Raw genomic sequence first — 26,388 nt, 5'->3', positions numbered from 1 at the left:
TCATCTGAGTCTGCAATGGAGGAGATGAGTTTGGGACAGTTTGAGAATAATTGTTTCCAATTACCCAAGGGTTTATCTGCAATTCTGTAAGATGATGAACCTTCCTAAATTCTGAAACATTTTGTCCATGTTTCAGAATCTTAATGTTGAAGTGTAACAGCTGATGCAATCAGAATTACTTCCCTCATTCTGAGCTTTTGCTCTCTCAGTACTCAGTTTTTACAAGATCTACAAAACAGCTCAATACCAACTGAGCAGATCACATTAAAAATATGAGGCAGAGTTATGCTTTATGAGACACAAACCTGTAATTTAAACATAACAGCTATAAATCACATTCCAGCCATAAATACTCTACTTAGATCATATGACCACAAATGTCTAAGTTTACTATTTTGATTTTAATTTTCTACTAAACCTATAAATACAGTTACCAATAATATATGTACTAGGTAATAAAAATTACTGAAAAAATCTGTACCTGAAATACATGACCTGTAGATTTAAGCTTTGGTTTTTCAGTTTCTTCATTCAGTGAAATTGAAGAAACTGTTTCATCAATATCACATTTGGCACGAGACTTGGCAAAATCTTCATAAAGCTGAACCTGTAGACCAGACAAGAGAATGAGTGCATTTTTTCCTGACAGAAGACAGACAGCCCTATTCAGAGTTTAGTTTCAAGTTAAAATTCTGATTTATCATACAGCAAGAAAGCTATTTCATATGTTAACACAAGAGAAACATTAACAACAAAATCTCTTGCCATTTATTTTCTTTCAACTTGGAAAACGTTACTGAAAAACAATCTGCAGATGCCTACATGTTGTTCCTGAACAATGCCTGAAATTAAGCTCAAGAAATACTCTGTTACTACAGGAATGAAATTAGTGTTTTAAACACGTACTACAAAAATCTTTTAGTACATCCAGAGAACGTCAGAGCTGGTATCAGACTGACACAGGAATACAGAATTCATGCCTTTGTGGTCTTAACTGTGCTGAAAAATAAACTTTCAGCCACTTTTTAAGCATACCTGTAGAGGACTGAGAATACAGTAATAATCTTGAATGATTTTGGGTGGCAGATCTTGCAGTACATCCTCTTTCATTCTCCTTAGCAGGAACGGCAGGACTTGGCGGTGCAGAGCTTCCATTGCGAGTACCCCTAGTGAGGGCAACAGCACCAGTGTTTTAGAAGAAAAACATTTTCCTCAAAACATTCAGCTCCCCCTCAATCTCTGATGTTAGAGCTAAGCACACTTTTTCATTAGCAGTTCTCATTTAAAAGGCTAAAACAAAACCTGAAAGATTAAACACTTTATCCTTACCAGCCTCTTGTTCTCGACTGGAGCTGCGGGCGTCCCTGCTTGCCAGGATTGGTTTGCCGTAACGAGCTGCAAACTGGCGTTCAGTGCCCAAGAATCCTGGCATTAGGAAGTCAAACAATGACCACAACTCTAAGACGTTGTTCTGAACATAAAAGAAACATTTGATAAATTATTTTCAGAAACAGGAAGTTGTTGCAAGGTATCAGAAAAAACTCCCATACATATTTAAAACCCTGCAAACCTCACACTACAACCCAGTCCCAAGCTCCTGGAGGTTGGTGGCTCCAGGTCCGTCTGAGTTACAGAAATACCTCTGCGTGCATTTGAATGTACAAATGTTCCCACTGTGTCCAGTGCCTTAAGCTACACCCAGAGTTCTTCTGGTTAACAAAACCCTGGACAGACCAGTGGTCAGTCCTGGGCGAGACAGAGACTGCACAGGCAACGATTAGGACAAAGCTCAAAATCTGGAGATCTCAGAATTGAGCTTCCTGCTAATTTTACTTGAGGCACAGGGAAATGGTCTCTTCCCTGCCTGACACTTAAAGAGGAAGTGGTAGAAGAAGTCTTGCTGCCAACTTTTGAACCCCATTAATACCACAAAGCCCACATTCACTGCCCTATACACAGGTATACCAGGACAGGGAAAAGATGTCATTTGGAGCATTTAGAAGTGAAAAGCTGTTTTGCAACATATACTTTGAACAAGATGATTGTTAAAAGGTACAACAAAACTGAGTGCAAGATAAGTTTATCTTGTTCGTTTTCTAGTACTCATCCAGAATAGAAAATCAGTTACCTGGATTGGTGTCCCAGAAAGAATTATCCTGTAATTAGCAGTCAGCTGTTTTACTGCTTTTGACAGCTTTGTTTTTCCATTTTTTATCACATGGCCTTCATCAAGAATGCAGTAATTAAACTTAATATTTCTAGAAAAGAAGAACACAGACTTAAGTAGCATTTAAAATTCTAAGCTATTAAAAGCCTCAGAAAACAAGCCAATTCTTACCTGAAGAAGTCAATGTCATTTCTTACAACATCATATGAAGCCACTATGAGATTGTGTCTTTTCACCTGGTGTTGCAATCTTAAGGAAAAAAATGAGGAGTTAATTAAAGTGTTCCTTAGACGTTATTATTTCAGCCTTTAAAGATACCATCACAAGTGTTCCCATGCCCACAAACTATGCTTTAGTAGTAGCAGTAAATTGAAAAATTCCATGTGGGGTATTTTACTCCAAAGCAGTTACAAATGCAGGATGGGTTACCTTGCTCTCTCAGTAGGAGGTCCTGTGTAGTGCAATGGATTAAGATATTCTTTCGAGCAAAATTTGCCCACTTCATCCACCCAGTGTCCCGTGAGTGTAGGGGGACACACCACCAAGGAGGGAAGAGGAACACTGTCCACCAGTTTTGTTCTTGCATATTCCTGAGCCCTTTAGGAGTATAAAATAGTGTTTTAAAAAAATGGTTTTCACAGAAGACCTGAGGTGGGAAGGGACCTGTGGAGGTCCAAACCCCCTACCCAAGCACAGCCACCTACAGTCACAGTTGCCCAGGCTACATCCAAATTCATTACCACACAAGAATGACCATTAAAGTCTAAGACAGAATGTTATTTGTTTAAGCTTACCTGAGGCAATGATCACCTGCAAGAATGCAAATGGATTGTAAAGTTTTTCCTAAGCCCATGTCATCACAAAGAATTCCATGAAGTTTGTATTTATTGAGAAACGCAAGCCAGTTCACTCCATCCTGAAATCAGAAAGAAGGAAAGTGCCACTAGGAAGAACTGGCTTTTGCTAATTGAGCTTCTGCTCAAATATCTGTATGTTCAATGACCCAGCACTGCCAAACCAGGAGCTGGTTTCCCACCACAAATGCATGCACTACAGCCCGTTCACTAAAAGTGGGGGAATACAGGCAAAAACAAACACCCAAATGATACAGTGAGGCCTGGCTGTGCTGTGGTGGGCTGCCACAGTCAGTGTCAGCAAGGCACAACCCACTGGCCATTTCCCAGACAAAAAGGCAAAATCCAGGAAGGGGAAAAAACATCATTGTAACAGTATACAAAGCATGCACGACTTCATTTGTTCTTCCTTATCTGGAGTCCAAGATACACACTGCGCAACTGAAACAAAAACACTCAAAAAATCCACAAGAAAAAGGAGTACCTGAACAACTCCTACTATTCCATGAAATCACATCAGATTGGAACTTTTATTTTAAAAGGATAAGCTGTTACCTGCTGGTATTTTCGGAGCTCTGCTTTGATTGGTACTGGAATTTCATAGTTCTCCAGTTTTTTCCCATCCAGTAACTGTTCCAGAAAGTGACGTTCTTTAGCCTTCATTCTGATTAACTCTTCGGACATGTTTGGTGGGTCTGGTATACCAGCCTAGGGCAACATTTTTAAAGCAGTCTTGTAAGGGCTACAGAACTCAAATGCCACACAGAGGAGAAGAAGAAATTCAACCTCATACTAATTCAGACACTTTAAGCATACAGTGAAAATCTGCAATCTTCTCAGCTATATAACTCTAAACTCAGGATTTAAATACTATATTTAGCTACACTTGTTTGATTATTTGCAGGTCAACATGTGCAAGAGACAAATCTGGCCCCAAAAGGACACATGGAAAAGACTGATAGAAATTACACAAGAGATAGAAAACCCTGGTCATGCTGCTGAGATTCTACAAAGACTGAGCTATTCTACCTCTAATCTTGGAGTTTATCTGGCTGGCTAGAGAATCCTATGACACCCACTCCTCTTGAGCCACAATCTATCATCCAGAGTTTGCTGGATTTTTTTTCCTACTTAGAATTAGATCTAAAGTGATACAGAAACTCATAGGATGAATTCAAGCAGTTGCAAACTGTTGGGAGGGGAAAAAAATACCTTGAACTCCTCTGTTTGTAACAGCAGACCTTTATTTCCTAGGTATTTCCCATATCAGGCCAGAAGCCGAAAGAAGGCACTTGGGAGCCAAATATGCTCATTCTTGCTTGCTAATAACATACAGTAGCAGCAGAGGCCCTGCTATTTTCCCACCATCACATCTGTCATCCCATTTTTCTGGACCTTTTCCATCTTTAGTCAGCTTTACTTCAAAGCCCAACTTAATCACTTACAGAGGGGTCCTAGCCAAAAAAACTCCTCTATCAAATAATTGCACCATGTATGTGGCTTGTAAGGAAGGGGGATGTTAGCAGTGCTCCATATGATATTTAGGTACACACATACAGAGACAGCAGCCTCCTTGTCCAATGCTTTGCCTACTCTCCCATTTAGAACTTATCTGCAGTATGAACACTAGGCCAGGTAATTTGGTTCAACTTGCAGCAGGATTGCTTATCAATACAAGTTTGATCAAGTTGAACCATTATCTTACAATCCTTCTCTCAGTCATACTTTAGTTTTTACAGTTGCAGGAATAATCAATTTGAACATGAAGATGCAGTAAATAGAGAATAGTTAAGTTGCCCCAACTCACTTAATGCTATTTATTTATTGTTAAATAAAATACTGTTCCATGACAGTACAAGTATTTTCTCTCATTATTATTCTGCTTCACTCTGCTTATATATTAAATATGGTTCAATATCTGACACTGAACTCTCTTAACCAGAAAGGCACTTCTTCCATAACTATGGAAAAGAAATATGAAGTGATCATGCATATGATGCATGCAATTAATAAAACAAGTACAGTATGTTTTTAGGAGATTCTCACTAAATTTTATTAAAATAGCTTTAACCCCCCCAAGCTCTAAGCTATGTGTATCCCACAGGACTGTGTTTAAAATGTGTATGAAGAAGGGCCCTGGTGCAAATGGCACTGCAATGAACATGCTGGAAATTAAGTTCTTTGCTCACTTCTAATTTGTTCAACATCTGTGTAAGCACACAAAGTAAGTGCTCCTGTTAAGGCAGATTGCTAGTTATCAGATTCCAAGGTTCTATTATGCTAGATACAAAAGTGAAATAATAAAAACCCATTAAGCTGACAATTGTTTTTCATTTTCGCTGTGGAAATTCTAAACTGTCTTCTATTACCATCTGGTGGTCACACTAAGTTACTCAGGAGCATTGTAATCGTTGATACACAACAGCAGAAGTTGTCTGAGGTATGCAAGCTGTAGCAGGAGTGAAAGACTGAAGCAGAGCTGTACTGATTAAACACCACTGCATCACAATACACAATATTTTGCCTAAATATGTAGGGTGGTGCTTTTTGATTTTAAGAACTAGTAATAAGTGACCCTACTTATGCCCACATTATTTCTATTACTGTTATTTTTGATTTTTCTTTTAAACCAGTACTGCTTTTGTGCATTTCTCCTGACAACATACTCAGCAACACACACAACTAAGGGGAGTGCACATACAACTCCTAAAATTTTATATCCAAACTAAGAAAAGCAGCATTACAGACAAAACTAATAAACTTACCATTTAATTTTGTGTATACAGCTGAAATGAGCTTCTTATAAAGAGACATTTTATTTTAACATTAGAAAATTGCTAACACAGGGTCCAATTTTGCTCATTTTACATATAAAGGACATATCTTCTATTATCAGATATGGACTCAACACCTATAAAACCAGCTACCAGTCACTCAGCATTCACTAAGCCAGAAGCCTGGACTTTGCAGCTGGTGCAGGAGTGTATACAGGACAGTTCACATACTCCATACACTCACACTTGAGCTTACCTCAAGAGGCATCAGTCTGATCAGCGTGGCAAAGCACTGAGTGGCCATAAAACGTACACTGTTTGTCTGATCACTCATTCTGCCCAGAACTGGAACCACTAGAAGAACAATGTATGGAACAATACCAACATCCAGCTGCTCCATTACACCTGCAGTGCTCATTAAGGAAAAAGTTTTTAACAGTTTGGGTTTGTCTGACAAATAGGCACTCAGGACATTTCACACTCAGGAAGGGTCATTAGTTGTTACACTCAGGTGAATGAGATTTCTAGTGACAAAACAATGCAGAAGCAGGGAAATCTGATCTACCCCATTACATTTGGCCAGCAAAATGTATGGTTTGAGAGACTGAATTACCTCCACCAAAACGTCACTTGGTAGATAAAGTAAAGGCAATGGAAACCAAAGTTTCCTCTGTTTCTTTCCACAGGAGAAAAAACAGCTTAGTATTGTATTTCATTCCTCCTCCCATTTTCTTCAAGCAACTGTTTCTGTTCACCCAAATGAAATAACAACAAAGAATTTTCTGCATTTTTGAATATGAAGGCAAGGATACATGCAAGTGCTTCAATTGCACCTTCTTGTTTGGTGTTGTCATCTATTGCTCCCAGCCAAGGTAGGACTTTCTCTAGGAAGATATTCATTGTTTCCATGGTTGCTATTTTGCTCATAACACCCACACAACGGGAAGCCATGTGTCTCACAGCAGTGCTGGGATGTTGAAGGCACATGTAAAGATGAGGCAAATGCTGTATTAACTGAGTAAAAGAAAAAGGTGTGGAGAGTAAAGGTTAATATGAATTATAAACAAATTAGTGATTTTTTTTGAACTACAGTGTTTTAAAGTAATTTAAGAAAGCTTAAATGGCTCCTTTGCAAGATACAATTGCTTAGAACTAAAAAATTATTTCAGAAGAAAAAGGCAATTTGAACTTTGAATGCATATTACTCCCCAATACAGATAAAATTCAGAGTAACAAAATATTCAGCATTTTCAGTCAAAATCAAAATTAATGAAACCCTTAGTTAGCAAGGAAGTGTTTCACACTGAAAATACAGTACTCAGAACTTATTTTAAAAAAAGCAAATTATTTCTTAAACACAGTTACATAGATTTAAGAATTCCTTCCAGCTGGCAAATTTGTCCTAGAGTCGTTCCCTTTGCGTTTAGGCAGATTAATTACTCATGTTGGGAATCTCAGTAATTCTGTGTGACAAGGAGGACACACAGAAGGAAATCTGCATGTCCCCAGCAGGGTATACACACGTGGCTTTGGTGTATGCTTGTGTCTTTTTAACCAGTGCAGATACTATTGTCTATCGCATACCTAAACATAGTCAGGCTTTTCCTAGTACGAAAGTCCCCACCTACTAGCTTTGATGAACCAAGTTCAGCCTCTGTGACTTTCTACAAATTGTTTTTAAACTGCATACAGTATTAGCACCACCACAACCAATCTACACAATAACTACATCCCACATTTACGTGCATATATATGAAATGCACGTATTTAAGAAGTCTTTCCATGGCATATGCTAAATGCACTCAAAATTACTTCAGTATTTCTTTAAAATAAGTAAAAAAAATCCACATGATTCTTCTCCATCTGCTCAGAATTCTATAGCCCTTCATTATACCCATCCTTTCCAGATTTCTAGACTACTTATTCCTTGCATGGGAGCCTTCCCATATATTTCTGTCATCCTGTTGCCCTTCTCTGTGTCTCTTCCAGAGCTACTATACTTATTCTGAAACAGAGTACTGCAGATAGGCTAGTACTGAAAATGGTGTTAGGTGCAGGCATAAGGATGACTTTTTTGTTGTTTCTTCCCTTTTTTTAACCAGTACTTTACTGATACTCACAGAATTATCCCAACTCCAGGATTCTCTCCTGAATTCAGAGAAAGAAACCAGTTTTTAAGTGATCAAATCTAGTCTATTTTTAGGTAAACTGAGGTCTCCATAATTTTTGTATTCCCTGCACAGGCAGCCTTTCTGAAAACCTCCAGTGGTACAGAGTAGCCAGGCAATAAACCGACTTCAGTGCTACCATTTTGCCCCCACTCTGGCCACACAAACTGCATGTCAGTATGTGCATTATAAGACAAATCATTTCAATCAGCCACACAGTGTGCATAACCACATTTTTATCTGCACTTTCATTACAAACAGAAGGCGTCATATTACCAGTCTGTTCTCCAGGTTTAGGAAACACAGAATTAGAATAAAGCAGAGCAGAGATGCTGATTCCAATGTAACACAACAGTATAAGTATTATCATAACTCAAACGTTGGACACAATGTTGTTTGGGATCTCATCCAACAAAGGGTAGGCCAAGGCTAAATTTTTGGTAGCTGTTTGCTTTTGTGGTTTATTCCACGACCTGCATAAACGACAGAATTTAACATCCTACAGAATACAGGGGAAAAAGCAGCTTTAAACCAACACATCTTGACTGCTGAAGGCTATGCCTTCAGTTTATCAAGACTAGGACAGAGGACTTGGAGAACAGGCAGGCTTGTGAGTGATTAAAACACCATTTGGGCAAAATCAGAAAAACTTTTAAAGAAGAAAAACAAAGACTTAAACCCCCAGCAGTAAAGAGACTGCAAAGTGTCTCATGGAAAAGCTGATTACCAGAGGATGTAGCTGAGTATCCATTGAAGCTGCTGTTGTTTCAAAAACCTGCAAGGAATTCACCAGCTCCTGGGCTGGAGCATCTCCTTTTTCCAGTAACGACTTTCGGTCTGGTAAAAACAGAAAAGGTGCTCGGTTTAAGATTGACACACTGGCTCCAGCCTGCCACCCCTCCCAGCTCAAATCAGAAGTGTAATTACCAAAATTATTTATGTGAATGTTGTTCCTTAACGAACCAACCATAGCATCCCAGAGATGTGGCAAGCCCGTTGCCATTTCAGCACCAAAATGTTTAGCTATAGTAGATAAGGCAAACTCAGCTCCTCTTCTTTGTACAACATAAGGTTTCTGAGCCTAGAATTAAACAATTCAACAAAGTCGCAAGGTTAGATATATTAAATAACTATTATTTTCAAGGGTGACCCCTCATTACATAGGCATTCAATTTTGATTTGGTTTATACATACCAAAAATCTTTTACAGCCAATTATTTACAGTCTATAAATCTGAGATTTGGCCTTTGCTGATACTGGTCCATTTCAACAAGATGTTTCCAAGAGGTTCCAGTTCCAGAATCTCAGACATTGCCAATTCAAGTGACACCAAGAACAGTACTATATTAGAAAACTTACAATACTTGATTTGTTATTTACCTCCTCTCTTGCTCCTACCCTCTTTAAACAGAATTAATAAAACCACTAATGTTTAAGAACAAATGTTCAAGTGTTGTGGATACAACACTGTTTAGGAGTCCCCAGTACTGCCTAAAATCTTATTAAAACATGCGGAAGTTTGAAATTAACAAAAGGGAAAAGTTTAGGACATCAAGTGTGGGAGTCACACATGCTGCTTCACACATATTTCAGTTCTGGTTTTAATGCTGCAGAGGCATCCAGCAGGAACTGAGATGGACCAGCACGGGCAGGACACAGTTCATGTCCTCTTGTGTTTGATCCACACTTTGTGGAAACCCATCTGCATGAATTTATACTGATACTCATATTCTATAGTAATTACAACATTTCAGGAGTTATTAATGTTCTTAATGACAAATACTAAAAACATCAAACATAAGCTGTTTGCATCACAACACCCCTGTCTGGTGATGCAAAACCCCTGCCAGCCACTACAATACAACAGTATCAACTCCAGTGAATTCAAAGTAATGGAAAGGAGGAGTGAATGTCAGGTTGCCAATTCAATTTTTGAAATGTACCTCATCGAGTTCTGTAGGAATGCTTCCACTGCTGCCTGTGGGGAGATCTGCAATAGGGGCTTTTGGAGCTTTTGGAGTAGGACCTCGCCGACTTGTGATGGCAAAAGCAGCTTTCTGATGTCTGTACAGTGTAATTATTCCCCTGTGCTTAGTAACTGTGTGCTGCATCCCGTCTTTATCAGAGTTGGGCCCTAAAAGAAAAGGGAGAACAGCTGACAACAATTGAAGCTGCAGTTTAACACAGGGGGAAGTGAGAGCTACCTACAAGTCATCTGCTGATTGTGCTTTAAAAAACCCATAGTTTTTTCCACCCTTGAGGATGATGACACTTCAGCACAGAGAAGAGTTATTGTGCTAAGAGCACATTATGGACTTGGAATGAAAAGTGTGCAAACTGCCAGAAATTGTAATCCAGCAAGAAGCACAGGTAACATGCCAATCAAATATAAAACATTTACACAATTTTATTTCATAAAAAGCATATTAAGTTCTAAAGTTTCAACTGATTTATGTTGTATGTCCTTTAAAACAGTTCAATACTTCTGTCATGAAAGATGCCATTAGTATCTTTGGATTTGTTGACATTTCTATTTATACTTAAGAGCTTCATTTTCAACCAGGTATAAATGTTATTCTGCTCCCAGATAAAAGAGGACACATTCATTAAGAAAGAGTAAAACATACAATAGTCAAACCTTAAAGCAGCTTAGAATCTTTGAGAATATTAACATCTTAATTGGGTTAATCTGGGTTGTTCATTCAAAACATACATTTTTAACAATGGGCAGTCATTTAAAGAATCCACGACCACTGCATGCATAGGATTATTAATTCTGAACACTGTCCTCATCTTTTTATCTTATGATTAGCCTATGGAATGTAACACAAGTCACATATTTTTGACAAGCTATTTCAATTTCCATTTTTGTTCAATAACATCTGCAAGTGAAATGTGATCATAACTGGATAATAACTGAACAAGAGTCAATACCTGGAAATTGGAATGAAAGTATTTTATAGATATGTACAGACATCAAACAATACACATCAGTTGCACAGTTTAAAATATCTAAATGAAATCATTAATAAATGCTGGAATTTTAAAAATCAATGAAAACAAGCCTCATTCAAATATTCATTTCAACAGTTCAGAAATAAGCACAGACATATTAAGAATTCTGGCAGTATTAGATGTCATACCTTTTGAGTTTTCATGGCTGCTCTGAGGCTGTGCAGGACATGCTGCCAGTGGGGTAAGATGTGGATCCACACACAGGGAGTTGCAGAGATTTTTTATAATCTTTGAATTGGGACAAGGAGATCTTGTTGTACACTGCTGAAGTAACTTTGCTATACACGAAGCCACATAGTTTTGTACTAGTGTATTCTCTTCTTTTTTGATAGCTTCCATTAAGGGTTTTATAACAGGATTCAGTTTTTCTGGAAGTTGCTGCAAGTTCACAACTGCACATGCAGCAAAGGTATGGACTCGCAGGTGCAACACTTGCCATTCTTGGTTTGTTTCTGTAACAGTCATCTGGACTTGTTGCCTTTTACTGTCCAACTGCTGCAGAACTTTGGGATTCAAAGTACAGGATGATGTCACCTCATTGAAAACAGAAGTAACCTAAGAGAAAGGAAAAAAAAGAATCACAAGTCTGTTTCATGTACTGTAAAACAGGATATCCTCATGGTGCAACCTGAGTCACTTGACCACATAGCACCACATCCATTTTCCCAGTAAATAACAGGAAATGCTCCAAAATGTAGTTTCTGGGAATCCTGAACTGCAGATCAAAGAGAAAATCAGGTATATCACAGACATACAAAGTTTAGATTCCCAAAGCTACAAGAGCAGCTTATGCACTCCTGCAAATTTAGATTGTCCCATATCTGTCAATTCTACCCAGATATTCTGGAAATATATAAGCATGTGACAGATTAGCAAAGCAGAATGTGAATACAAGAATCCAGAAAGGATCTGCAAGGTCCTGTGCATGAACAAGTTGTTTCTCAGCTGACTTTCTTTTGAGGAATGATACTGGGATAAAAATCTAAGAAAAAAGCACAACCAAGTATTTGCAGAACCTTCCACACCCTTTCCCACTCACAACTGGTTAACTATTGTTGCTTACATCTTTCACTGGAAAAAGATTAAAAGCAGATTAAAAGGTCAGGGGCAAGGGGGGAGAAGGTCTAGAATTTATATAGTCTATTTACAAGTCTTCTGAAAATGGTTTTGAAGCCTGCTTTGTTTCCTTGTGTGTAGATTTCAACAGTGAATCCACACCAGGGATCAGAACACTCAGTTTTATTCTCCCATTAAGTATGTACCTTGCACTGCACTTGATTTTTGTCAGACTGTAAACACACCCCAGGGGAAACAGTAAGAATCTTTACACATTCTTTTTCATGAGACGTGCAAAGGTCACCACATTATTTCTCCAGGTTACTGTCTATGTAGTAATTGCGCTGAAGGTGTGTTTCAAGACAAGAATAGATTTGGAGGAAAGGCAGGCATGCCTCTACTTACCAGCTCATTAGCTTGATCTATCGTAAATACACTGCAGTTTACTCTGTTCCCAATGTCAATGTGTGCATCAGCTAGCAATGAGATGAGTTGTTTACATTCATTTTGCATTCGTGTAAAAGGAACAGCAATTTCATCGTAATAGAGATGTTCAGAAAGGACCCCAAGCAAACGAGGTTGAACACAAATAGCCACAGTTGTACACTCCTGTAATAGGAAAACACAATTTGCATTTCTGAATAATCACAATTCCTTTTGTTCAGTCTTGGGCAGCTCAATCTAGCTACAAAAACCCAGTTTCCAGAGGGACTACTAACATTCATAACCCAGAATATTAAAGATAAAGGATTAGGAACAAAAATCTACCACTAGAAATGATAGTGAATAGAGAAAAGAGTCATCTTAAAAGGAATCACTGACCTTAGATAAAAGGCATCTTGAGAATAGATTTATTTGTAGGAAAAATGTGAGCATATTTACTGATTCATAGTTCTGACAGCTGGCATTTACCTACTGAGTCCTGTATTCCTCTAATGTCTAGCAATCAAGATTTTGGTATTTTAGATGTATAAACACCATTTGGGCTTACCTACTACTGAAATCTTATTTCAAGCTAAGGACCACACAACAAGCAGTGGACTGAGATAGTAAGTAAAATTTATTTTTGCTGCAGAAACATCCTACCTTTTGCAAGGCTGCCCACTCACAGATTACTAATGCAACACTAATCCTCTGCAAGGCAGATTTAGAATTCAAGTGGAAGAGCAGTAGCTGAGCTAATGATTCAGCTGGCTTTATTTCTTGAGTAACAGTATTTACACCTGGGTCACAAATGCAGCAACAAAGTGCTCCCAGCAACCTGACAAGATGAAAAAGAACAGTCACATCAATGTTATAATTACTCTGCAAGCAATGATTCAAAATGAAGATGCCAAAAGAGTAATTAGATTTGGGCAAAACCACTATATATTATGAAAAAACCACACTGCTTTAAAGTATTTTTTTTCATATTTCCCATAAACTGACTTTGCTGCCATCATCCGAGCACGCATGACAACGTAATCCCTGGTTGCTGGATCTTCTGCAATGCTGTCTGCCCCAGCAATGTACTCCTGAATCACCTCCTTATTCTGCGTCTGACCTTGCCGCAGTTTAGCACCTGCCTTTTCCTGGGGAATAAAGGAAGGGTTGAAATGGTGTTTGTAATGAAAAGACGAATTCATATTCCATAACAATACAAATTATCACCACACCATGAAAAAGCTGAACTACAAACATGTCTTGGGTAACAGATTTCTTGAAGTAGTCCATACTTGTAAATCATCTCTCTACTAATAGCATTCTGTAGTCCAATTCAATGTATGCTACACTTCTTCACTATAATATTAAGGTTAATACTTGACATACAGCTGATAAACACAGAGGAAAAAGCAAATCCATCTCAGCACGTTTTCAGAAATAACACAATGCTTTTGGATTTAATTCCATCCTGCAAACTCTAAAGCCATCTCAAAAGAAGGCATTAGAGCTATGTAAATAAAGACTTTATAAAATATCCATGTAGAGAATGCTACACAGCAGAACTTTAATCTCATGGATAACCTGACAAGAACCCTTTTCCTCTGCACTGAGGAGGCTGTAAGACAGTTTACATTTAGAACTGTAGAAAGGCACTGCTACTCCCCTCTAACATCCTTAGAACATGTTTTATATACAGCTAAGCAATTCCCTGCTTTCCTCAGAACAGTCAGTGAGGCCACCTTTCACTTACTTTGGACCTGGTTTTTACTTCTAGCAGCATGTTTAAGTCAATGGGCAAATGAGATGGCTGCATCATTAAGCAGAGCCAGGCTCCCATCCACGGACAAGCAGCTGCAACAACATACTGTACAGATGCCTTGTTCAACAGCTCCAGCCACACCTTGGGAAAGAACCACAGCAGAAATCATGACAAATCTGTCCACGGTCTACACAGGATCATACACATGCTGAGAAACTGCAGGAACTCTCCTGTACAGTAACGCATCACATAGGGCAATTGCAAAGCATTTAACATGAGCACACTTCTTCATCTGCACAAAACTACAGAGGACTCGTAAGAGCAGGATACACAAGCACTATATCTAGGTGAGAAGTCATGCAAATACCTTGTGAATAAGATCCAGAATTTCTTGGTTGCTTTCCAAGATACAAAACTGAAATATGTGCCTCAACATATCTTGCAGAATTGGAGTCAGCCATGTTGAAGAACTCTGAAACGAGGATATCATATGTATGACCAAGCATATTCCAATATGCACCACAGTAGGACATTAATAACTCTAATTCTTACCTGATCTTGGGTAGACAACAGAGTGAATAATGTTTCCAGTGCTGCTTTTCGCACAGAAGATATTGTGTGATGCAAGAATGGCCACACACGTGGGACCAAAACTGTCAGGGACTGCTGAATACTACAGGAAAGGCAGACATAAAGGTAGCATCAGGGACAAAAACACACATAGAGCTAAGGTAATTTTGTTTAGTCTCATTTTATCCAAAAGAAAGCTTTAAGAAAGGAAAATATTGCATATACTGGGTGATTTTAAGTGAAGGATTGAGTTACTACAGCTGATACATTTAAAATAGTTTGAGCTGATATCTTTTCTCAGGAAAATACTGGCTTGGATTTTTTTAACTGGTATAGAGAATGAGTCAATTTAAGCATGTATTTTTACCATGTTTTCTTCCCAGATTATATTTTAGGCTTTGTTCAACTGTTTAGAACAAAGGAGGGACTGTTTCTGTTCTGAAGTTGCTACTAGGCAGTTATGACTTACAAATAATTAAAAACAAGCTTGGATCTTTTTTGCACGAATTGGCATATCAACTAATGCAACCAGCATATCAGCCGATGCAAGTAGTACGTGCTGAATTAAAGACTGCATTAGTAACAAAACTTCATTCTTTATTTTAGATTTGGGCAACCACCAACTTCAGCAGTGCAAATCATACAGCATGAGAGAAATTAAATGTGTACAACATCTACCTTAAGTGCACACACTGAGAGTTTACCATGTGTACTGTGAAAAATTTAACATACTAAGATACAGTTCCTTTAATTTGTCAGAGTCCCAAAGAGACTAGCAACTAGGCAGTGTCATCAACCAGTCACAGAATTACTGGCTGTGCTACTGATGTGAATTTATGTTTGTAGCTTATTTCAGAACTGTTCCAACAGCAAAGTTCTACAGGTTCATGAATATGCCCAGTTTGGTCTGGTTTGGAGTTTGTCTGTTTCTTGTTAACAAACAAGATGTTTGTGGGCAGGACCACCATCTGAGTGGAGCAAATATCCTTTACTAAAACACCCAACATGAAGGGAGAGAAGGGGGGAAAAAGTTACATATAGACTGTCTAGCACACTTAATTCCTTTGTATCATTTCACTGATGTAATGAAAACAGAAACACTGTTATAACCTTCACTTAATGGAAAAACCAGAACAGAAATAAAATACTGAATTTAATTAATCACCTCCTTGGTATGTGATTCGAAAGAAACTGGTGATCCCACTTTGACAATAAGAGTGTAGTCAGACCTGTAATTCTGAAGCAATACTAACTGAAAAGTTACCTGCATTTGCGGACCTGAGGGTAAGTCAGAAGGGATGAAAGAAGGATCATGATACTGTTTGTGGAAGCTGTCAAGTCATCCAACTCCAGAAGTGCATCCCACAAGGTATTAAGAATAAAAGGCACCTACACAAATAAGCAGAAGTTTATCATAAAGAAAACCCAAAACAACAAAACCAGTGCTGCCTCTAAGTATTATTTTCTTCATTTAGAGCAAAAGTGAACTTAACACAGTTCAGTCACCTTCTGAGATTGAAGTTGGACCAGGCTTTCCACTACTGGTACTAAAGATGCTGCAGCAACAGCTCGGACATCATCATCCAGATCTTGCAGACCTTCAATTATTGCAGGCAGCACTTTGGGCAATAAAGTGTTGATCATGTCCTGCCAAAAAGATCAAAACCATTTTTTAAACCAAAAAAGCTTATAAAGATACAATCAACTAAGATGTACCCTATGTGTGTGAATGAACCTGATTGTTTCAAAGGGATGGTATAGGTCCAAGATGGTAATCTAAGTATTTTAAGTTATCATTCATGAAATTAAACATAGGTTATAAATTCAATGAAGTGTAAGTCACTTGGTTTTGGTATAAACAAAGTTCAGTGTCTGCAGAATACCACCACAGACAGCCTAAACCTCTTGTAAAACTCTGCCCTGTTACCTCAATACGAGAGCATCACCAAGGCCAGGCAGGCACATACTCTATTTATAACGTGTTCTGCAAGCACAGCCTGCACTATACACTTGCAGCATGGATATAAAAGTGCAGTCCCACATCTTAACCCACAGGACTGCAGTGCAAGCAAGCTTGCTTTATCACACCTATCTACTGTTCAGCCACATCCTCTGCTTTGAGCAGAGGTTTTTGATCCACAGGTCTCTACAATTTGTCATGAGTTATTACCTGACGAACTGCCAAAGCATACTTTATTCCTAGGAGACCACCATGCCTCACTTCCCACTGTTCCTGTGTAAGCAGCTTCAGGAGAACATCCACAGTTTTATGAACACCAGTTTCATTCATGTGTTTCAATACTACTCCCAAAGTCTGAGCGCAAGTCTCACGTACTGGTGCCACTACCTAGGAAAAAGTAAACAATAAAACAGGTACTTCTGTATGAAATTTGACTTAAAAACAGTCAGATGACCAAACTGCTATACAAATAAGGTGAAGTTTATGTATCAGCTACATTTCATAAGCACCTGTAAGCAGTTATAACAAGCATAGGCAGTAGCACCACACAAGGCACAACCAAGCTCCTGCAGTGTTATCTCCTGCAGAAACCTGATCTGTTCATGCAAAGGTAACTTAAAACTTACTTCATCTGAAACAAAGTCCCCAAATCTGTCTAGTGCAAACACACAAAGAAGTCTAATAACCAAGTCTTCTAGCCACTCCTGATGCTGTTGAATCATCTGTAAAAAGAGAAAAGTTGATCACCTTGACTACATGTATTCATAAAGGATTTCTGATATGTTTACTTTAGCTAAAATCTGTAAAAGACATGACAACAAAGGTTTACATTGACTCAGTATAGTTCTCTTGCAGAGACAGTCCAGGCCAAGTAGTCAGCACTAATTCAACTCATCTGGACTATTATAAACATCATAACCTGGTTGTTTTCTTCTCTAAAAACACAGTGTCTTTACCACCACTTCCCTTGAGAACTACCCTTTTAATGAACAACACTTAAAGCATATCCTGGATTTCATATTCCCATACATGCCAAAGAATTATACCCAGCATAAGGCATACACAGCAGGCTTTGAAGCTAGCTGGAGTACACACATTTTCCATAAATAAGAAATCATTTAAAGTATATTATCATTATAGATTGTGTTATTATTATCCAGCCATCTCCATGGAACAAATACTACTCCACAGGGAAGCAAGGAGAGAGAGGAGTTTTTGCTTTCCCTATTTACAAAGCATGCTGAGGTACATCTCATTCTTCAACTCTCTAAGCCACAAGCTCTTCCAGCTGCTTCTACAGCAGGGCAGTCAGTAGGAATCGGGATGAAATTCACTATTAGTAAACAAGTTATTACTGTCAGGATACTTTAAAAAAATTGTTCTCCTTTTAAAAAGACTACTTTAAATTCCTTTTCTCATAATAAAGAGAGCAGTTTGATAGAGTCCTCTCATTATTTAAGCAAGTGGAGTTAGATGTTCTGAGACACTACAAGAGTTACACAATCAACCTGTCAATTTTGTTGCAGCACAGCCTTACCAGGACTTGAAAACAGTATATTCTAACATGGAAGCTAATGCTTAATAACTTTATACACAACCAACATATTACTGGCTAATTATACAGTAGTACTGGGTTCTGCATAGACCTTTCAAAAACAACATTTTGTCAGTGCAGACAGTGATGTCATGCAGATGATTCTGAGCAGAAAAGTCTTTATATTCCCCTACATCACACACCTGTTGCAAAGTATTTTAAGAAGTCTCTTTTCTAAACTTCATTGAAGTAAAACATTAAGTCTACAGAACTGGAAACTTACCTCCTCTAAAGAGCTATCTCCCATTTTACCACCACTTTTACCATGAGCTTTAAGTATCTCTCTCAGTCCAGTACCTGCACCATGTCGAACCTAAGAAAGTGAAATACAAGATCAGTTTTAAAATACTAGGGAACAGCACACAAAACCCATGTTGGAAAATTGAAATAATACTACTGTATTCTTAACAGATATTTCAAGAGCTGCAGAATAAGCACTACTTAGACTTGCAGGAATTATTAGATCAAATCACATGTTAAAATATTCACCTTTCCAATAATCAACCTCCTTTTTCCCCAAGTGTTTGCCAGCTTATGAACAGAAGCAATTAAGAACTGCTTCTATTTTCTAACACGTTACAATATTTGCAGTAATGGAGCCAACACTCATTTACTTTTACCTCATTATGCTACATGGCACTAGTTGTCAAAGAGAAGTTTGAAGCTATTACTGTTTTTATTAAGTTTATAAGCTAAAGCAAATCAATATTATTATAGTTTCAAGCACTTCATGTTGAATATTTTTCTATAACTCTGTATTTCTTAAACAGAGTTTGGATCCTCACTGAGTATTGTGGAGTCTGCAAAACAAATTTCTGGGAATTACTATTCCGCATAACTTACAAACCTGCCTTGCTTGACTGGATTTTAGAAATAAGTGAACAAGTGATATGGGAATGCAAATTACAGGCACTTGCATGTTCTCACCAAACATAAACAGTTGAACACACTAGGAAGAGTACTGGAAATAAAGAAGACCAGCAGAAAGATGTGCTAAAGACACATCTGTTTCTGGTATTTTTGATACCTAACTGGACTAGTAATCGACTTCTCAAGGAAAGTTCACTCAACAGATATCCAAAGTTGCAAAAGCAGAGTTTTGAACCAGGTTCTCACTGAGAAGACTTTACATAAGCTAGAAGAGAATTAACTCTTCTGTTGCTAGCAGAAAACTGTTACATTTCCTTTCACGGCAGTAACAACCAGAACTGAGTACTTGGTAGCTCCTCCCTTCATCAGAATATCTTATATGAAATACAAACATACCTGTCCTCTGTGTACAGCTCAGTGGCTGCTGGTTAAAGCTGTAAGCAAGCCAATAAAACCCAGCCAGAGTCTAGTCTTAAAATCCTAATTGTTCATACACAACAATTCATTGGTCTAAGATGGCTGATGAGCTAGGTTTCACAAGTGAAAAGAAGGGAACTTTCCTAGTTAATGTCTCAGCTTCTGCAGACACAAACCAGCAAGATGCATAAAGGAAATGCCAGCAGCAGGATTCATCCTGTCTGCCTTCAGCTGCCTGTAAGCACGGCGAGCAGTCTGAAGCAGGTGGACATTGCAAGCTACTGCCAGAGAGCCACTTTAACATACATTTTGAGGCAGGTTAGCCTGGTTTTCACCCAGAACATACTGTAATAATGATTCTGTATTGATCTGCTTCCCTTATTAAGATGTGTGCGCCTTATATGAAATGTACTAAGAAAGCTACAAGAACATCTAAGTACCAGAAGACAAAGGGACCTGGCCTTCAACTGCAAGCAGCCTGCTTTCAAATAAAGTGAGGCTTTTTAGCTCAGACACAGTGACATGCCACACAAATATAATTATTCTTTTTCTGGCACAACAATAATTGTGCTGGCTGCATATGATTTCTCTGTGTTTCCAAGTTTGAGAGCAAGTTGGCTCTGCCCATACTGACATCACCAGGACTGTGCTACAGATGCGCATAAGGATGTCAGAGTTGCTGTTAATATTTAACCCTTCAAAAGATCAACTTACGAAAATGAAATTAGTTGACAACAGTTATTTCCACCTTCTGTGCAAGGAAGTTAGATCATCATGATCTGCTACTTCATATTTTTACCTGAAATTTCTACCAAAGTTTGTGAAAAATTGTATAAGGACGGAATAAAAAGGTGAGCAGAACCACTTTTAATCTTGAAAATAAGTGGTCTTTCAAGCAACCAAACATACAGCATTTGTAGTTACTAAAGGATTGATTCCCCTTCCTTTTCTACTAGCTTTGCGTTAGACAAACATGCCACTGTTGCCAGCAACAGATTCACGTACTAGTCCTCAAAATTTTGATGAATCAAAGGTTGTTTTAATTGCTTAATCTTTTTAACCACAGATTGATGTGATTTCATTTTGCTTGAATTTCCATACTCCCATAATTCTCACTTCTATAATGACTGCTTCTCATATCTTTCCCTCTCTCCACAAGCATACATTACCCATCTGTTTTCCATTCCCCTTTAAATGAGTCTTAAAAAACATTTAAGTTTGCTAAAAGCAAAACTGTCTCTGCTATGTAATTTGTATGCACAAATGTTTTAAATTTTAATATCTGTCAAAATTCTCTTAAGTTCTACACATACAAAGTTTGCATTTCTGTTGAAGCCCTTTTCAAAACCTTATAGTTCCACCATAAATGCATGTGTCTTACCTCCCATGAAGGGTTAAAGAGGTCATTGCATACCTCTTCACAAAAGCTTTCCAGAGGCCATTCATTTACCTAAATACATAAAAATATTAAATACCAGATTAAAAACAAAAAAGGAATCATGAACACATCTTATATTGTCATCTTTGCACACTTAAATGGGATACAAAAACTCCAAAACTTTAAGTACTTTTCTTCATTACTGGACAGAATTGAAAAAAAACAATCTTCTTCCCCAGCTCAGAAACTTTGCTGATTAGCACTGGATCTCTTAAAAAGTTTATGAAGTTTCTGTTAACAGTGTAACCTCTTCTCCATGGGAATTAATTTTGGTGTATTGGAATTCACCTTTCCTTTAGAAAAGGAAGGAAGGAAGGAAGCTAAGGAAGAAAATTAAGCAAAGTTTCTTATTCTACCCAGTGATCCTTTAGATTTATCAACTTTGCCTTTAAAGAACATAATAGACAAGTCTCAGTTTGAAAACACACTACATAATGAAATTAGGTCAATGAATCCAGCAATAAACAGCACCCTTTTCTGAACACATTCCACTTTTTGAAAACCCAAGTATATCCATTATCCCAAAATTTCCTACACAGAAACCCTGTTCCATGGCTGTGGAAAGGAATTTTTACTACCATTAGTAAGTTCACATCATCACATACACAGAGCAACTGAAAGGCAGCTAGCAACCAGCAGCTATTTAGCCTGTAGTTATAATTAATATTTCACATTAGTTTTCCAATCATTTTTATGCAAATAAAAATTAATTACTGAACTATGTCTGGAAAACTATTTTTGTAGGATACAGACTTATCTAGATAAAGTCTTCCTTATAGTCTGGTTTACCATTTCTTAATTTTTAGCTTTTCAGTCTATTGAAACTAATGCAGTTTTTCCAAGACTAAGGTAATTGTTTTAATCTTCAACTATTAAAGATAGAACTTAATTCTAAATTAAGCCTAATTAAAGTACAGCAAAGATTAAATAAAGATTAAATAAGCATTTAGATCAAATTATTTGTGGCTTGCTGTAATCCTGCCATGTAAGTGTTTAGCACAGTTTTCCAGTTCAATACGCAGGTCTGATACCTGTAGCCACCTACTCGTGTTAATTTGGGTCACTAACTGCTACCAAAGGATTAAATGTGTTTTCTTCCTCAGTGCTGTAACACAGCTAAAAGCTCACTTGCTTCATTATATATAAAAGTGAGCTGGCCATGACACTCTGCATTCCATTTCCCTGAATGCTAAAATGACTACAGAATTTGGGCACATGAAGGGGTTTTGTTTCAAGTTACTCTGCTAAAAAACTGAATGATCATTCCTGCTAACAGCAAACCAACACCATCGTACCTCTTCCTGAGCATTTTCTACCAATGTTTTTGAGTCTGTGGCAGGCTGGTTGATGACAACATTAGCAACTTTTCTCCTCTTTTCTTCTGGTTCCCCATCAGTGCTATCATTGCTGAGAAGGAGCAAGTAAATGTTTATGAACTGGAAGTATGCTTTAAGGGAAGCAATTACATGTACAATTGAAGTCTTTAGATACAATGAAGTATAGCAAGAATACAAAACAAACAGGTTTAATACTGTGAAACATGCAAGATAGGTACATTTACATGTAAAAACAAAAAATGCAGTGAGGAAACAGCAGAATGCTGTCCCAAATTCACAATCCGTTTCAGATTTTTCCAAGAAACCCAGCAATTCCTAAGTAAGATCAAGAATTTTGTTTACTACTTATTATGAACACAGCAGATACAATAATATGCCACTATGAACTACAGTGAAGAACACAGCACACATCAGAAAATTGTATTCTAAATTTTTAGTTGTTCGTCTTAAAATCCCGTTTTCATGCATTATTCTCAAGCCATGTTTAATACCAGGGCCAAACCGCACATTTCAGCTGTAGCATCCCATTATGTCAAGATGCCTCTGAAGCTGAGCCCTCACCAAAGCTCTCCTGGGAACAAGCACTGCACGCAAACTTTCCACCATCAGCACAATTAGCACAGAAGAGATTTAAGATGCAAAGACTAGGAAGTTTTTCAACAGATAAATCAAATCACAATCCCAGCTTAACTGAAATAAAAGGAAACCAGTTCACTATTATACCTCTTCTCATTAGCTTCCACTGCATCTCTGGATCTTTGCTTTGCAAATAGCTTAGCCATTCTTTTGGCTTTATTCTTTTGTCTACTGCTCATACCAGCTCGAAATTCTGAGTCAATTAACTCAGCAGCCTGAAGAGTCTGAAAGAAAAGTCATTCATTGTCAATTCTTCTTATGATGAAAAATTCTCAAACCCACAACTCTCTCAACTTCCCCAACCCTCCATTTCAAACATTTCAGCAGTTTGCCATCAAATAATACTAACAAGCAACTATGGGATGTAAGAACTCAGGAGGCCAAAGCATACTACATTAGATGTCAATCATCTTACTTAAAATGTAACTATTATAACCACAGAAACGCAAATAAAGAAACCCACTGTATTATTCCTTGCAGTCAAATAGCCCAAGGTTTTACCTACAGGTTGTTTGTTTACTAGTAAAACTGAAGAAGGAGAATAATCCAAATCTTCATCATTGAACAGATCCTCAGTATTCATTCCAATTGCAGCACCCATATCTAAGCCAAGTTTCTTCTGCAGTAGTTTCCTCTGTCGTGCTATCCTCTCTTTAGGATCAATTTCACCTTGAAAAGGGATTTTAAAAGAAGATAAGTCAGATATCCAACCAGATATTTTACTGACCACTTGCTGAATGTACATAATAAAGCCAAAATTTACAGGATTAAACTGTACTTGGCCAATACAATCTTCTAAAACAAATCACAGATACTCAGGAAGACCTTTTCTGCAACTGTATCTACACAAGTACTTCAACAGTGGCCAAAGTAAGGTTCATTCTGGGAATTAACAGATGCCACCTCAAGAATGTGTGAAGTTTCAACACTAGCTATAGAACACCTAGACTTTGGGAGCATCTACATTTATATAAAAAATATAAGACTTCAGCACCCAAGTAGAATAAACCCTCCAAACAACCCAACACTTGTAGCTGGTAGGGCTGTCAGACTTCATTCTTTACATGCACAATACAGAAACCAGTCAGGAGGAGTTGATTTGTTGTTCTGGTTTGCTGGTGCTGTGGTGGTTTTGGTTTCTTTTTTTCAATTATCAGCACAAACTTTTAAGTAGATGACCAATATAGGCACGATTTTGGGGTGTACACTAGGTTAGGTAGTAACTACTAGGTAATACTATCTATACCAGTAAGTTCTTTTAAACTGCATTTAACTGACAAGCAAATACAAGCAACTTCCATTCTTTTTAAGATATTTCTCTTTTCTAGCATCATCTTAAGAATAATTGTCAAAGACTGCTAATTCTAAAGATTATTTAAGTTACATGATGTCCATTCATGTTGTCTACTAACTTGAAAAGGGAAGCAGCTATAAAACACGGAAGAGAAAGCTCAGTGTGCATTTTCCCATGAGTTAAAAAAAGCAGCAACTACAGCTTTTAATTTCATTTTCTTTTTTTGATATTGTATTTATTTATTTTCATTCTTAGAGTTTTTTATGTGAAGCCATGTGACACTGGGATAAATATCAGGCTTCTATGAACTCAAGTGTTGGATTTCATTAGACAAGGTGAAACTTACACACCACTTTATTAATCTAGATTAAAAAATGGCAAACAATGAATTAGCAACCAGGCTGAAGAGATAGGACACTGCTGAAGTTTCAGCAGCCACAGGTTCTGCTTCTTGCTGAGCTCCTGATCTTCTGGGTACCCTGCACAGAACCCACCAAACACAAGGAACAAAGGAATCAGGGCTACAGTCAGATTCTTATCAATAGCATCACTTAATCTGGGGCAGAAACTGATAGGCAGCCTGGAATTAAGGGCAGGGATGTACAGTAATAGCAAAAAATAGCTTAAATTAAAATAATTCAGTGCCATTACACTGACAAACCAACTCTCAGCTAAAAAATTAAAGAAAAATATTAGACAAGTCACTTGAAACAAAAAACATCATACAGGCACTGGTATTTGATCTTCCAACTTTGGCAGTCTTATCACAGTATTTTTCACACAATCTTTCTATACATGAAATCCTCAAGCTTTTAAATAAGCCACATCCTCTTTCTGTATCTGGAAACACTGTTTAGATGAAGAATAAGCAGTGATGGTATTACCCCTTTTAAAAAAGTCTACAGAAACCTTTGATGCTTTTTGAGGTTTCCACCCCTTCTTCCCCACTGCTCACACAGTAACACTGTTATGGCAAAAACCCAAACAAACAATACACTCCCCCTAAAAAACTGTGTTACTTGAGGAAGAAAATACAAACCACTTATGTTGGGGAATACTTTCTGTCATTATTTCTTAACATTCTAAGAATCCATGGATGGCTAGATTCATAGTGCTGCCACAAAAAACTTACTCAAATCAGTACATTTTCTTGTCTGCCAGTAAAATATAGATACCTGATTTATCATCTTGGACTTCAAATTCTGCACCAGCAGACCCAAGAAGAGACGCCCCATGTTTTAACAACCGACATATATCAAATCTGTCAAAACGCAACCGATCTGATGAAGGTGAATCTTCATTAGGACTTTCTGAGCCTGGTTCTAGGCAGGAAATAAAAACAGTATTAAGGAAGATGTGATGAAATTTTTGCTCAAAATTCTGGCAGAAGATTAAGGAAAAGCAAGAAATATCTCTCCTCCAAAGAATCGTAGACATACAGCATTTTGATTCACAAAGTATAAAGGCTCCATTTTCAAAAAGACAGACTGAAATAGGTCACTAAATGTACCTGAATAGAAAAAAAAATTAATGTTTTTCCCTTGTAAACTTAGCTTTTTAAAATCTCGGGCACTGACCAACCATCACGCCTTCTCTGTACATGTAGGGCCAGCTCACAGTTTTTAACTGCATATGGCTCACCAATAGTATCACAAGTAGCCCACCAATACTGCTGAGTGTCCCCACCAGCCAAGCATCCCAAGTAGGGAAGCTGGAGAATGGTCTAAACTGGTGTGGGAAAAAGGGCTGCTGATACCCAGCTGTGAGCTCTTCTCTAACAGTACCTTTTCCTCATACACACAATTATCTTTTCAATTTCATTAACAATCTGGTAGGCAGATGTGCAAGAACTGGCAATGCATTTGAAAGGGTGCTGTACTCTATGACTAACAGGTTACCCAATTTCCATGTACAAAAGGCATGCTGGAGGTAATCCTTGAATTAGACAAGTGAAATGAAACTTCCATCCTTGGTAAGACAGGGTATGTAATAGCAGAGTCCCCACCCGTGGTAGAAGGGGTTGAAACTAGGTGATCTTTAAGGTTCTTTCCAATCC

General features: G+C 37.8%; 1 protein-coding gene across 1 annotated transcript in view; it reads right to left on the bottom strand.

Annotated features, from left to right (window-relative positions):
• The window catches only part of BTAF1 (B-TFIID TATA-box binding protein associated factor 1), a 42,179-nt gene that overhangs the window by 4,114 nt on the left and 11,677 nt on the right, over nt 1–26,388 (bottom strand). Inside the window, exons 4-33 of the mRNA XM_063405579.1 lie at nt 25,508–25,654; nt 23,544–23,707; nt 23,126–23,262; nt 22,361–22,472; nt 21,009–21,077; nt 18,564–18,653; nt 17,373–17,468; nt 16,957–17,133; nt 16,293–16,433; nt 16,051–16,175; nt 14,769–14,889; nt 14,584–14,688; nt 14,208–14,357; nt 13,463–13,605; nt 13,121–13,295; nt 12,440–12,643; nt 11,107–11,533; nt 9,907–10,097; nt 8,891–9,044; nt 8,691–8,800; nt 6,608–6,809; nt 6,052–6,200; nt 3,577–3,729; nt 2,962–3,083; nt 2,597–2,764; nt 2,339–2,416; nt 2,129–2,258; nt 1,330–1,471; nt 1,036–1,166; nt 482–607 (exon numbers count right to left, since the gene is read on the bottom strand). Of these exons, the coding sequence (XP_063261649.1) occupies nt 482–607; nt 1,036–1,166; nt 1,330–1,471; nt 2,129–2,258; nt 2,339–2,416; nt 2,597–2,764; nt 2,962–3,083; nt 3,577–3,729; nt 6,052–6,200; nt 6,608–6,809; nt 8,691–8,800; nt 8,891–9,044; nt 9,907–10,097; nt 11,107–11,533; nt 12,440–12,643; nt 13,121–13,295; nt 13,463–13,605; nt 14,208–14,357; nt 14,584–14,688; nt 14,769–14,889; nt 16,051–16,175; nt 16,293–16,433; nt 16,957–17,133; nt 17,373–17,468; nt 18,564–18,653; nt 21,009–21,077; nt 22,361–22,472; nt 23,126–23,262; nt 23,544–23,707; nt 25,508–25,654 (4,439 nt within the window). The remainder of the gene's footprint in view (nt 1–481; nt 608–1,035; nt 1,167–1,329; nt 1,472–2,128; nt 2,259–2,338; nt 2,417–2,596; nt 2,765–2,961; nt 3,084–3,576; nt 3,730–6,051; nt 6,201–6,607; nt 6,810–8,690; nt 8,801–8,890; nt 9,045–9,906; nt 10,098–11,106; nt 11,534–12,439; nt 12,644–13,120; nt 13,296–13,462; nt 13,606–14,207; nt 14,358–14,583; nt 14,689–14,768; nt 14,890–16,050; nt 16,176–16,292; nt 16,434–16,956; nt 17,134–17,372; nt 17,469–18,563; nt 18,654–21,008; nt 21,078–22,360; nt 22,473–23,125; nt 23,263–23,543; nt 23,708–25,507; nt 25,655–26,388) is intronic.

The sequence above is a fragment of the Prinia subflava genome, chromosome 9 (genome assembly GCF_021018805.1).
Source record: "Prinia subflava isolate CZ2003 ecotype Zambia chromosome 9, Cam_Psub_1.2, whole genome shotgun sequence".
Lineage (NCBI taxonomy): Eukaryota > Metazoa > Chordata > Aves > Passeriformes > Cisticolidae > Prinia > Prinia subflava.
The sequence above is the reverse complement of the archived record's forward strand: the minus strand, read 5'-3'. Positions and strand labels throughout refer to the sequence as shown.